A 13435-nucleotide genomic window follows, 5' to 3' on the forward strand; every position below is an offset into this window, starting at 1 on the left:
TACAGGGAGCACAAAAGGAGGTCAGAACAGCGGGCAGGGGACCACTCTGTAAACTGTGGAAAGGAGTTTGGATTTGGAATTTCGGCTTTCATTCGAAATGCAATGGAAAGTCAAAATGGTTATAAATAGGGGAAGGAATGACAACCATGATCGTATTTATATTTGAAAAAGGTTACTAAGGCTGTTACCTGGGAAAAGTACTGGAAGAAGGCAAAAGGGGAAGTAAGGACCTGTTAGAATATTAAAAGCCTACTGCAATGGTCCAAAGAAGAGGTAATGGTGGCTTGAACTAGGGGGTAACAACGGAGACATCAGATTGTATTTGGATTCTAGACATATTTTAGAGATAGAATCAATAAGACTTGCTAAATTGGATGTTGAGGTTAAGGGAATGGGAAAACTCAAAGATGGCTCTCATCTATCCGGCACTTTATGTAGGTAAATGGTTAATTTCTCTACAATATGATACTAACTGGTTTCTGGTAACGGTGCTGATGTTAAAATCTGCTGCTGGTACAAGATACAGATGTTGACAGTGGCAAACATTTCTGATCCCCCCCCCCAAACAAAAATAACAGAAAAGAAAAAAACAGAAAGAAAAGGCAGACTTAAAGTAACTCACTATGACTGTTTTCCTGGCAGGACCCACTACTCTATGGAAAATGTAGATAGCAAAAGATACTTTGGTAGAAACTTTCTAGAGATCTGGGATTTTAAAAACCATAGCTAGCTGCTTCTCTATCAGCCAAACAAGCTAAATTTCAGGCCCACACATATGTGCCTTGGACAGGTGAGACCCTTATGCAACAGTTAAACTAAAAGATTCCTAGAAAGAAATGAGTGAAGACTATTCGAGTAAGAAAAATAAGACAAAGTTTTAGCACAGATTAAAGAAAGTTTCCAAAACTAATATTCAATCACAGAACAACTTTTCATGCTGAAACAAGAACCTGAATATATTCATTCAAACTAAAGAGAGAGAAAAATCACTGTGCTTTCTTTCAGTAGCAACTGGAAGCAAAGCTCTAAAGTTGAGAATAGCATTTTGATTTTGCTATCATCATAAGTTAAGAGTAATGGGGTTTTTCATCCTAAAAGCTTTCTTGAATCACTGCAGCATATCCCAGCAGATCTCTTAACCTGGAGCTACATGACTTTTTTTCTCCCTGGAATATTAACATGCATATCAACTCAAGCAAAGAAAACAAAATCAGCTGGCATAATGCTAACCTCTTGAAAACTATTAATCACAAATTTTAACCAGTCACTCATTCCTAATCTTTATAAGAAAATGGATATTTAAAATTAAAAGCAGGGCTTCCCTGGTGGCGCAGTGGTTAAGAATCCGCCTGCCAGTGCGGGGAACGCGGGTTCGAGCCCTGGTCTGGGAAGATCCCACAGGCCACGGAGCAACTAAGCCCGTGCGCCACAACTACTGAACCTGCGCTCTAGAGCCCGCGAGCCACAGCTACTGAGCCTGCGTGCCTAGAGCCTGTGCTCCGCAACAAGAGAAGCCACCGCAGTAAGAAGCCCGCACACCAGAACGAAGAGCAGCCCTCACTCACCACAACTAGAGAAAGCCAGCGTGCAGCGACGAAGACCCAATGTAGCCAAAAATAAATAAATAAATATTAATTAAAAAAAAAAATTAAAAGCAGTCAATTGTATACATGAAAACCTAAACTACATCAAATTTTCCTTCTGAAGTGTTATAAACAACTCTAAATTATAAATGTTGCCATTTCTGTGCTATACTTGATTTTATAGGTACACTAGAAATCTTTTCTAGATTATCTTGAAGGCTACACTGGAGGACTTATTATTTCAAAAGAGCACCTTCTGAGGAAGGCTCTCTTTTTAAAAACAAGTGTTAGTTACGTGTTACTCTTTACTTCTAAAAGCTACAGAAACTAAAATGGTAAGAAGAGGGAAAAATGTTTAAAGCCACAGGTCAAGAAACAGAAGGGAGAGTCTGTGGAGGACAGAGTGGAGGAGGAGGAACAGGACATATTCAGTAGGGCAAAGGTTTTATATATTGTATAAAGAAAAATATATCTTAAAAAATATTGTTTTGTATGCTCCTATTTCTGTTATATACACACTCACATATATACATGTACATGTATATTGAGTCACAGAGTCACAATGTAAAATGTATCTTACCTACTGTCAAAAAAGTTTGAGAATTATTGGCTTAAATAATAATTGTATCCCCTATACAGAGGGGATACAGTTAAGAAGAGAGCCAATCAGTCTGGCAAGGCCTAGGAGGGGGCTTGAAACACAAATGATATATAGGGACAAGGTCGGAATAACACGTGAGGGGCTGGTTGAAATTCAGAATAAGTAATTGACATCCTTTCCCTTGAGATCACTTTAATTATAATGAAACAGAATATGAGGCATTTTTCATTTGCCGGGTTATTTCCCAGTTAAAGAAAAGAAAAAAATCAATGATCATCAAGTGGGTTGTGCTTCAAAGAGAATCATTAAATTGAGGAAATGCTTTAAAATGTCTAGGTTTTATTTAAATTTGTATTAAATTTTAAAGATGTTATAAAGATTGCACTTCTAATTACATGGTCAGGTAACGAAGACATTCTGGTTAGACATACCCGATTTCTAATTATACCTAACTTTCTGAAACTGTCTTTTGGATTCTGGGACGTTGTTCTCTCCTAATTCTCCTTTCTAACTCTCCAACTATGGCTTTGCAATTTCCTTTGCTAACTTGTTCCTCTGCTCAAAAATGTTACCATTCTTAGGGTTCTAGCCTCATCATGGGAGATCCCCAAATAATAATATCTACGATTTCTTGAACATTAATTATGCACTGGAGACTGCTCTAAGTGCTTTACATGTATCACTAATCCTCATAACCACTCTATGATAGGTCCTATTACAGTAAAACCAAAGATTAACATGAATTCATATTTAACACAACTGTTGACTGGCAATGAAGAAAGAAAAATGATAGTTACTGGAAAGAGCAGCAAAATCAATCGACAAACTACTACTTATAGGAGGAAGTATAGCAATTAAGAATGTCACTCTCAACCCTACATTCTGAGCATGTAATGCATCCCAGCTCTGCTATTTACATGCTGTATGACCTTGGTTAATTTATTTCAAAATGCCTCCATTTCATTATCTATAAAATAGGAATAACCCAAGAGAAAAGAAAGCATTTGCCTATACAAAGATCTGTAGCAGCTTTATGGTGAATAAACAAGTTGTGATTTATCTTAACAATGGAACACTACTTAGCAATAAAAAGTAATGAACCGGGCTTCCCTGGTGGCGCAGTGGTTGAGAATCTGCCTGCCAATGCAGGGGACACGGGTTCGAGCCCTGGTCTGGGAAGATCCCACGTGCCGCGGAGCAACTGGGCCCGTGAGCCACAACTACTGAGCCTGCGCGTCTGGAGCCTGTGCTCCGCAACAAGAGAGGCCACGATAGTGAGAGGCCCGCGCACCGCGATGAAGAGTGGCCCCCGCTTGCCGCAACTAGAGAAAGCCCTCGCACAGAAACGAAGACCCAACACAGCCATAAATAAATAAATAAATAAACCCAAAGTTTAAAAAAAAAAAAAAAAAAGAGCATTCCTTAGTTGCTAAAATATGTTTGAAAACAATGACTATTTCTTACCAAGGACTCAGAACACAAAACGCTTTCATTAATAAACACTTTAAAAAAAAAAAAAAAAGTAATGAACTTATTGATACACATAAAATCATTGATAGTTTTCAAAATAACTATGCTGAGTAAAGAAGCCAGACCCCTCCCCTCAAAAAAGACAAAGAAAAATAACACATTATATGACTGCATTTGTGTATAGTACTAGAAAATGGAAACAGGTCTATAGTGACAGAAAGCAGAAAAGTGGCTGCCTGAGGACTGGGGATAGGAAAGCAAGATTACAAAAAGGCTTAAGGAAACTTCTGAGGCGATGAATATGTTCATTATCTTGACTGTGGTGATGGTTTCACAGATTTATATATATGTCAAAGCTTACCAATCTGTACACTTTAAATATATGTAGTTTATTGTATGCCAGTTATACCTCAATAAGGCTGTTTAGGAAAAGAAAAAAAAAAGGAGTAATATATCTCTCACAGGGTAATTGTGATCACCTAATATTCACTGAAAAATGCTATTATAATTTTAAAGTCTATGATTCATACCTGAATACAAACTTAAAGAACTTTATTGTGCTTCTATGGGGCAAATCCTATACAAACTAATGAAAATAACGCCTATAAAAAGTTATAAACACATTAAATACATTTTTAGCTTAAGACTCTCCAAACAACAAAAAGATTATATTAATTTTTATATAGTGTTTCTGAGCAAAGTATTGTGCTAAAGGCACTACCTAGATTATTTCATGTAATCCTTATAACAACCTTTTGAGATAGGTGATATTATCTCCATCTTACATATGAAGATATAAGGGCCTCACGGTGGTACGTAACTTACCCAAGTTCATACTGTAAGTAGAAAAGGTAAAACACTCAAGCCAGATCTCACAGACTCCGAAGTCCATGGCAACAATTTTTTTTTACATCACTGAAAGAAGGTCACCTGACTACTGGCTTAGAATGGGAAGTTTCCTAGAATTTAAACAGTTGACAAGGAAGGATTTCACTGCCTAACCTTCAGGAACTTAACATTCTACTACATAAAGTGAATAAATTAGCATTACTTACCATATCTGTAGCTTGATCTTCTTTCCTTGTAATTCAACTGTTTTGATCTTAAAGTCTATTCCTACAACACAGAAAAAAAAAAGGTAAATTGTATCTATGGCTCTGAACATGGCTATACTAAAAGTAATTGGTGTAAAAACACACTTTCAAAATTTTTTATTTGGTTCTGGAAATTTACTATGTATGCAATTCTGAGCAAAAGTGTCCAATTGTAAACCTGTGTGATATAAGATCCAAGACAGTAGAAGAAATAGTTATATACAGAGAGATTTTACAATTAGGAAATTAAAAAAAAATTTTTTTTAATATCTAATATTTCAATGCAAAAGAATAAAAAGATGTTTCCTATTAGCAAAAAACATAGCCTTCACTAGCTTGCAGAAAAGAATACTACCAGGGATAAAGAGGGTCATTTCATAATGATGAACAGGTCAATGAATCAGAAAGTGTAAAAGTACTAGATGTTTATGCATCTAGTAACACAGTGTGTCACAGTACATGAAGCAAAAGTATTATAGGTTCCCCAGGATCTGTCTGCTCTTTAACTAACTAAAATCTTCAACTTGGCCCTTTCAGTTTGTTTCCCACACCCAATTAAAAGAAAAAAAGAGGGCCATTTGTCTGACACTTACAAACCTCAGACTATGTCTACAGCCCATAATTTTGTTTCTCTAGGAATTACTGAGAAAATCATCCTAAAATGACCTGGTTGTCAAGAACAACTCTGAACAGAACTGAACAATCCCAGTTAGGCATAGAATTTGTTAATTAATCTTAATGACAAACCTGACAGCCAATACTATTTCAGAAAACTTTCCTGAATAGAGGTGAAATTAGGACAGTCTGAAAGCTCCAAACCCTTTGTGATAGAAACCAGGTAACACTGGAAAACTTCCAAGAATTTAGACTGTTTTAAGCCACCTACCTAATTGTTCAAGACAGAAACCTCATCCTAGACTCCATGAGTTCCCCTCTCCATCTCATGTTGTCTATCCTCAAAATAATTAGCAGCAGTTGAAGCAGTTCTTCATTCTTTTCTGCACAAAAACTCTGCTAGTGTTCCTACCTCTCTGGCCACTCGTCAATCTTCATTATTGGTTTCTCCTCATCTAACTTTTCTAAAAATTGGAGTGAACTTCTTTTCCCTGATTTTATGGCCTTAAATTCCATGTACACACTGGCAGCTCTCAAATTTTATATCATAGCCCAGACTGCTCCCCTGAACTCCAAACTTAAGATACCCAACTGCTTACTGGCTATCTCTAAATCTCATCTTTCACAAAGACTAAAAGCAAAAGTCCCTAAAATAGTTCATAAGGTCTTTATACATTCTGTCCACCTCCCTCTGTTCACTCTGACCTCAGCATTTTCTATATCATCTTTAAAAAAAAAAAATTTACTTATTTATTTTTAAAATTTTGGCTGCATTGGGCCTTCACTGCGGCATGCGAGATCTTTAGTTGCAGCATGTGGGCTCCTCAGTTGTGGCAGGTGGCATGCATGCAGGATCTAGTTCCCCGAGCAGGGATCAAACCCGGGCTCCCTGCATTGGGAGCGTGGAGTCTTACCCACTGGACAACCAGGGAAGTCCCAGCATTTTCTATATCATCTTACTCAGATCTAGCTAACAGTACTGGCTTCCCCAAGTTGTTCCACACACAGGTCAGGCAGATTCCCACCTCAAGGCCTCTGCATATACTGTTCTCCCATCCTGGAATACTTTCTTCTCCATCAGAGCTCCTTCCCCTAGCTAACATATCCTAAGCTGCAACTTTTCCTCATGCCCCTTACCCCATGTCCATTATCTGTTAATACTCCCTTAACCCTATTCCTTACTTTTTAATCTTTAACATTCCTTAAATATACTGTATATATTTACTTATTCCTTTTCTTTTTCTGCCTCCCTTTGCCAAATATAAGATCCAACAAGGGTAGGGATTTTTATCTGTTCAATTCTATTAAATTCCCAGCACCTAGAGCTATGCCTAACATATAAGCAGGCATTCAAGAAATCACTGTTGAATAAACAGATAAATGACATTTTCTAGAGAAAATAAAAGGGTCCCTGAGAAAAGACACAGATACTTCACCTTTAGGGCGAAACTCACCACTTGACAAGTTCCACACTTGCCTACTTAGCTTCCCAGTCAGCTTTTTAGAGCTTCAGGCAAAAGCATGAAGGACAAAGTTCCAATGAGATATCAAAATAAACAAGCAAAAACAAACAAAAAAGGAAACCTGGAGGAAACAGGGGCAATACAGAGGAAAAGATATAGCTCTTTTTATATTCTCAGAACAAGATGGGGTGGGGGGTGGGGGGAAGAAACAGTAATCTGAACTAGAAAACTCCTGGAAATTAAAAAGGCAGAAATAATATACTCAACAGAAAGGCTGTAAAGGAAAATTAAGATCTCTCAAAAAATACAACAAAATGACAAAGAATGGAATATATGTGAGATATAAGTCAGAAGATCATACCAGGAGATCTGATATCTAACTCATAGAAGTTCAAGAAAGAACAGAGAAAATGACACACAGAAAATAGTAATCTAAAAATTATGCAAGAAAACTTAACAGAATCAAAGGAATCTATTTTAGACTGAAAGACTCACCTAGTGCCTAGCATAATGAATAAAATAAGATCTATACCAAATTATATCATCATGAAATTTCAGGGCTAAAGATACATTTCAGGAATAAAGATAATATTATAAAAGCTTGCAGAGAAACCAGGCCATGTTAAACAATCAAGAATAACAACTCTGAACTACTCAGCGGCAACACTAGAATCCAGAATACAAAAAGGTAAATAAAAAGTATTCTTGGGCTTCCCTGGTGGCACAGTGGTTAAGAATCTGCCTGCCGGGGCTTCCCTGGTGGCGCAGTGGTTGAGAGTCTGCCTGCCAATGCCGGGGACACGGGTTCGAGCCCTGGTCTGGGAAGATCCCACATGCCGCGGAGCAGCTAGGCCCGTGAGCCACAATTACTGAGCCTGCGCGTCTGGAGCCTGTGCTCCGCAGCAAGAGAGGCCGCGATGGTGAGAGGCCCGCGCACGGCGATGAAGAGTGGCCCCCGCTTGCCGCAACTGGAGAAAGCCCTCGCACAGAAACTAAGACCCAACACAGCCATAGATAAATAAATAAATAAAATTAAACAAACAAACAAAAAACAGTATTTGTCGTTTAAAAAAAAAAAAAAGAATCTGCCTGCCAACACAGGGGACATGGGTTCGAGCCCTGGTCCGGGAAGATCCCACATGCCATGGAGCAACTAAGCCCGTGCGCCACAACTACTGAGCCCACATGCCTAGAGCCAGTGCTCCGCAACGAGAGAAGCCACTGCAATGAGAAGCCCGTGAACTGCAACAAAGAGTAGCCCCCGATCACTGAAACTAGAGAAAGCCCGCACGCAGCAACGAAGACCCAACGCAGCCAAAAATAAATTAAGAAAAAAGCATTCTCAACCTATATCCAGCCAAAATCAAATAAGAGTAAAAAAAAAGGCATTTCTAAAGATGAAAGATCTCAAAATATTTAGCTCTTGTGTATCTTTTCTAAGACAGCTACTAGGAGAGATTGCTTTACCAAGAATAGGAAGAAAAAGAATCCAGCAAAGAGAGTGATATAGGGAATTCCCTGGTGGTCCAGTGGTTAGGACTCGGTGCTTTCACTGCCGTAGCCTGGGTTCAATCCCTGGTCGGGAAACTAAGATCCCGCAAGCCATGCAGCACACCTCTCCACCCCCCAAAAAAAGAGTGATGTAAAGGGCAGTTCAAACTGGCCTAGAGAAGCAACCAGTTCAGGAGAGAATGAGGACAGAAAACAACAGGACAGAATAAAATGCTAAAATGCAGAGAAAGTGCCAAGAGGTATGCCTCCTAAGAGAGGGAGGGGATGAAATGGTATTAATGGAATTTAAATGAAAAGAAGAGTTCAGAGGGTCTGGCAATTCTGTTGTAGAGTTTGGGATAAAGTATGAATAGTGCCTTGAAATCTAAGCATATGTAACAATGAAGGGACTGTAAACTCAGTAAAAACAGAAAGCTGTCCAAGAAAGGAAATGCAATTATAGTACACTACTTGGTTTAGCAGTTAACAAAACGTGTTTTAACTATTTGAGAAGATGAAGGGAGAGGCACCAAGAATGCCTCATGGTATTAGAGTATTCCAATTCTCATCTTCCATAACAACAAGACAAAATTTCTCAAATTAGTCTTTTTAAAAGTTAAAAACATATGACTAGGGAATATGGGGTTGAATATCAGAAGTAAAGGCCAAAAAATGTTTGGGAAAGGTAACACACAAGTGAGCACGGGGCAAGGATTTATTGTTGCTGCTGCTGTTGTCATAGGCCTTAAAGTACTAACTTCTAAAACTCTGTAGCTATTACATTAATAGAAACAAAAATTAGGTTAATAGAGGAGGAGGTATGTTTACAAATGTTCTCTCCACTACGCAAACACTCCGACTTGATCACCGAACTTCTAGCATGGCCCCAAGCCACCGCTACAGTCTCATTCCTTCCAACCTTCTTTCTACAGTCACTCTCAGAAACAACTTTTACAACTGTGCACTTTTCCCAAGTAAATACCTTAGTCACTCCAGCACGTACTTTCCACACCCTCAAACATAGGTTGAAAAAACCTATATTTAAGATAGAGCAGAAAAGTTTTTGATACAATTTAAAGATTAGGGCAAAATCAATAACTCAGTTGCCAAGAGAAGCTAGGAAAACCTATCACCCTTTACGATTATGCCAGGAAGAATCAGATTCTCCTGCAACACTATCATTTGTTAAATTACCACAGACTAGAGCAAAATCATAGGGTTTGATCCAACCAGCGATTCTTTTCCAGCTTTTGCTTACGTAAAAACATACTAGAGGAAATCCTCACTTTTTACAGATTCCTGGGACCCAGTTCAAACGAGTATTTCAATTTACCACAGTCTAACTCATTTATCAATTTTCAGTTGCTCAGGAAAGTGAGAAACAATATCAGGCAGAACATTTGCCTTAATGATGTTGCACCATCCAGTGGCAAGAAAAGTAACTGCAACTTCTAGTCACTATAAATATCAGTTCTCCAAAGCTTGGCTTCTGATGACACATCAATAGTAATTAATGCAGGCAGAAACAACCTATATAATAAACTCCAGACAACCAAAGTTTAACAACTTATAGCTAAATGATCAATATCTGTGGTTTTTAACAGTGAAAATCAAGTGTTTTCACCACACCAGGAGAGGAAATAGGAACCGCATACCTACAATCCTTTGAATGTAGCTTAGTCTGAAATTTAAAAGACCAAGTCTAGTCCTAGCTCTGTCATTAACAGCACAAATTTTGAAAAGGCCATTTTCCATAATGGACATCTCCATATGGATGTGAAAATGGAGAATGCAAAAAAGTTCCCTCTAAAGATCCTTTCATTTAATAGTAATAGCTTAGTAAACACTTTGAGAATTTACAATGTGCCAGGCACTGTTTTAAGCCCTTTGCATAGATAACTCATTAAGTCATCAGAACAACCCTAGTCCATACTATTATTTCTATTCTACAAATGAAAAGTGAAATAAAAACCAATAGCAGCAGCAAAAGAAAAATCAATTAACACTAATATTCACTGGATAATTAAATATTGTAAGCATTTCACATATACTATCTCATTTAATATTAACAAAAATCCTCTGAGAAAGTACTAATATGCTTATTTTATTTTATTTTTTATTTTATTTTACTTTGGCCGTGCCACACAGCTTGCAGGATCTTAGATCAAGGATCACACCCAGGCCCTGGCAATGAGAGTGCCAAGGCCTAACCACTGGATCGCCAGGGAATTCCCCTAATATGCCTATTTTATAGAAGACAAAATATACAGTAATTTACTTAAGGTCACAGAATTAATAGGTGGCAAAAACCAGGACTCAATTCCATGTCTGTTTGATTGCAGACCATGCATGCTCTTAACCTATTTTCTACTGAGGTAAAATTCACATAACATAAAATTTACCATTTTAAAGTGAACAATTCAGTATATTCGCAATATTGTACAACCAGCACCTCTATCCAGTTCCAAAACATTTTCATCATCTCAAAAGGAAACTCCATACCCATTAAGCAGTGGCTTTCCATTATCCCCTCCCACCACTCCCCTGGAAACCACCAGTCTGCATTCTGTCTCTATAGATTTACCTATTTTGGATATTTCATATAAATGAAAGCATATAACATGTGACCTTTTGTGTCTGGCTTCTTTCACTTAGCATAATGTTTTCAAGGTCCATCCACATTGTAGCATGTATTGGTCAGTACCTCATTCCATTTTATGACTGAATTATATTCCATCATATGTATATACACCCTTATCTGCTTATCCACTCATCTGTTGACGGACATTTCGGCTGTTTTCGCCTTTTGGCCTTGGTAAAGTGTTGCTATGAATATGCATGTATATGTGTTTATATGAGTACCTGTTTTTAATTCTTTGGGGTATATACAAGGAGTGGAATTGCTGGGTCATATGGTAATTTTGTTTAACTTTTTGAGGAACCACTGTTTTCCACAGCAGCTGCACCATTTACATTTCCACTAGCAATGTATGAGGGTTCGTTCAATTTTTCTACATCCTAGCCAATGCTTATTATTTTCCTTTTTGTAAGTCATTCTAGGGGGTGCATATGAAGTGGTGCCTCACTGTAGTTTTGATTTGCATTTCCCTAATGACTACTGATACTAAACATCAGTTCATGTGCTTGCTGGCCATTTGTATACCTTCTCTGGAGAAATGTCTATTCAAGTCCTCTGCCCATTTTTAAATCAAGTTATCTTTTTGTTGTTGAGTTGTAAGAGTTCTTTATATCTTCTGGAAAACAGAGTCATATCAGAAATATGGTTTGCAAATATCTCCTCCATTCTATAGGCTGTCTTCACTTTCTTAATTACCTTTGATGCATCAAAGTTCTTAATTTTGATGAAGTCCAATTAAATGATCTATTTTTTTCTTTTGCTGCATGCCATTAACTACACTGATTTTAATTTCTGAAATGCATGAGACAGGGTAAGTTCCTGGGAACTGAGAAGTTACTGACAAAACCAAAGCTAAATTCAACTTTTCCAACTACATCCTAAGATGTAATAAAGGGATAACACAAGCATTTCTAGTGCAATGTAACATATATGTCTATATATGTATTGTCTGCAAGCTATTTCACATTATAGTAATGTGTGTTACAGCAGAATAAACCACACTTACTATGTACTTGACACTGAATGAAGCAGACAAAATCCTCTGTTGAGGGGATTTACATTCCAGGGAGAGGAGACAAAAAAATAAAATACGTGAGGAGAGTGTTTCAGGCAGAGGAAACAATAAGTGCACAGGGTCTGAGGTAGAAATATGCTTGGCATGTTCAGGAAAGATAAGTAGGAGTTTGGGTACAGTGATAACAAGTCTTCTGATCCATGAACATGGTAGAGCTCTCTGTTTATCTGGGTCTTCTTTAAGTTCTCTCAACAGTATTTTGTAGTTTTCAGTGCCTAGGTCTTGCACATATTTTGTTAAATTTATCCCTACTTCATTTTGTGGATAATACCGTAAATGATGATTTTAAGTTTCATTTTCCAACTGTTTTTTTTTTGCTAACTATAGAATACAATTTATTTTTGTATTGACCTTGTATCCTGCAACCTTGCTACATTCACTTATTAATTACAGTTGCTCATTTTTTTTCAGAGGGGGGGTGATGGTGGCTTAGAATTTCAATGTATTTAATCAGGTAGTCTGTATAAAGGCACTTCCATATCATCTTCCTTTTGACTTGCTTCTTTCCCTTGCCTTATTGTACTAGCTAGGACCTCTAATACATGCTTCTTTGACTTGCTTCTTTCCCTTGCCTTATTGTACTAGCTAGGACCTCTAATACATCGTTGTTTTGTACTTGATCCTCAAGAGAGAAAGCTTAGACTGAAAGTTTCACCATTAAAGTTTGGTGTTAACTGTACATCATTTAGTTGGTTGAGGAAATGTCCTATTCCTAGTTTGCTGAGGTATCATGATGCAAAATGAGGTTGCATTTTGTCAAAGGGTTTTCTATACGTATTAAAGATGTTCATGATTTTTCTTCTTTATTCCATTAAGGTGGATAATTTAAATTGATTTTGAATGTGAAGTCAACATTGGATTCCTGAAATAAATCCCACTTGGTTGTGACATATTATTCGTTTTATAAGTTCCTGGAATTGATCTGCAAGTTAGATAAGAGTTCTTATATACATGTTCATGAAAGACATGTCAATGATCATTAGGAATAGGTCTTATCTTTATATGGTTTTAGTATCCAAGATAAAGCTGGTCCCATAAATGATTTGGAAGTGTGCCCTCCTCCTATATTTACTGAGGTAGTTTAAGATTGGTATTTTCTCCCTTAAACATTAGATAAAATGCACCAGTGAAGCCATCTGGGCCTTGAGGTTTCTTTCAGAGAATTTTAAACTAAGATTCAGTTTCTTTTTATTTTTTTACTATTTTAATTTTTTAAAAAATTTTTGGCCGCACCGCACAGTATGCGGGATCTTAGTTCCTGGACCAGAGATCAAACCCGTGTCCCCTGCAGTGAAAGCGCGGAGTCTTAACCACTGGACCGCCGGGGAAGTCCCTCAATTTCTTTAATATATGTCTACTTAATCAATTACTAAAGAGGAATGTTGAAACATCCAGCTATGTAATT

At 37.5% G+C, this 13435-nt stretch overlaps 1 protein-coding gene across 1 annotated transcript in view; it reads right to left on the reverse strand.

Moving 5' to 3' along the window:
- RAB10 (RAB10, member RAS oncogene family) overlaps window positions 1–13435 on the reverse strand; it is a 76162-nt gene that overhangs the window by 21382 nt on the left and 41345 nt on the right. The window contains exon 2 of the mRNA XM_059893444.1: window positions 4710–4770. Within this exon, the coding sequence (XP_059749427.1) occupies window positions 4710–4770 (61 nt within the window). The remainder of the gene's footprint in view (window positions 1–4709; window positions 4771–13435) is intronic.

Source organism: Balaenoptera ricei, chromosome 13 (genome assembly GCF_028023285.1).
Source record: "Balaenoptera ricei isolate mBalRic1 chromosome 13, mBalRic1.hap2, whole genome shotgun sequence".
NCBI classification, from domain to species: Eukaryota; Metazoa; Chordata; class Mammalia; order Artiodactyla; family Balaenopteridae; genus Balaenoptera; species Balaenoptera ricei.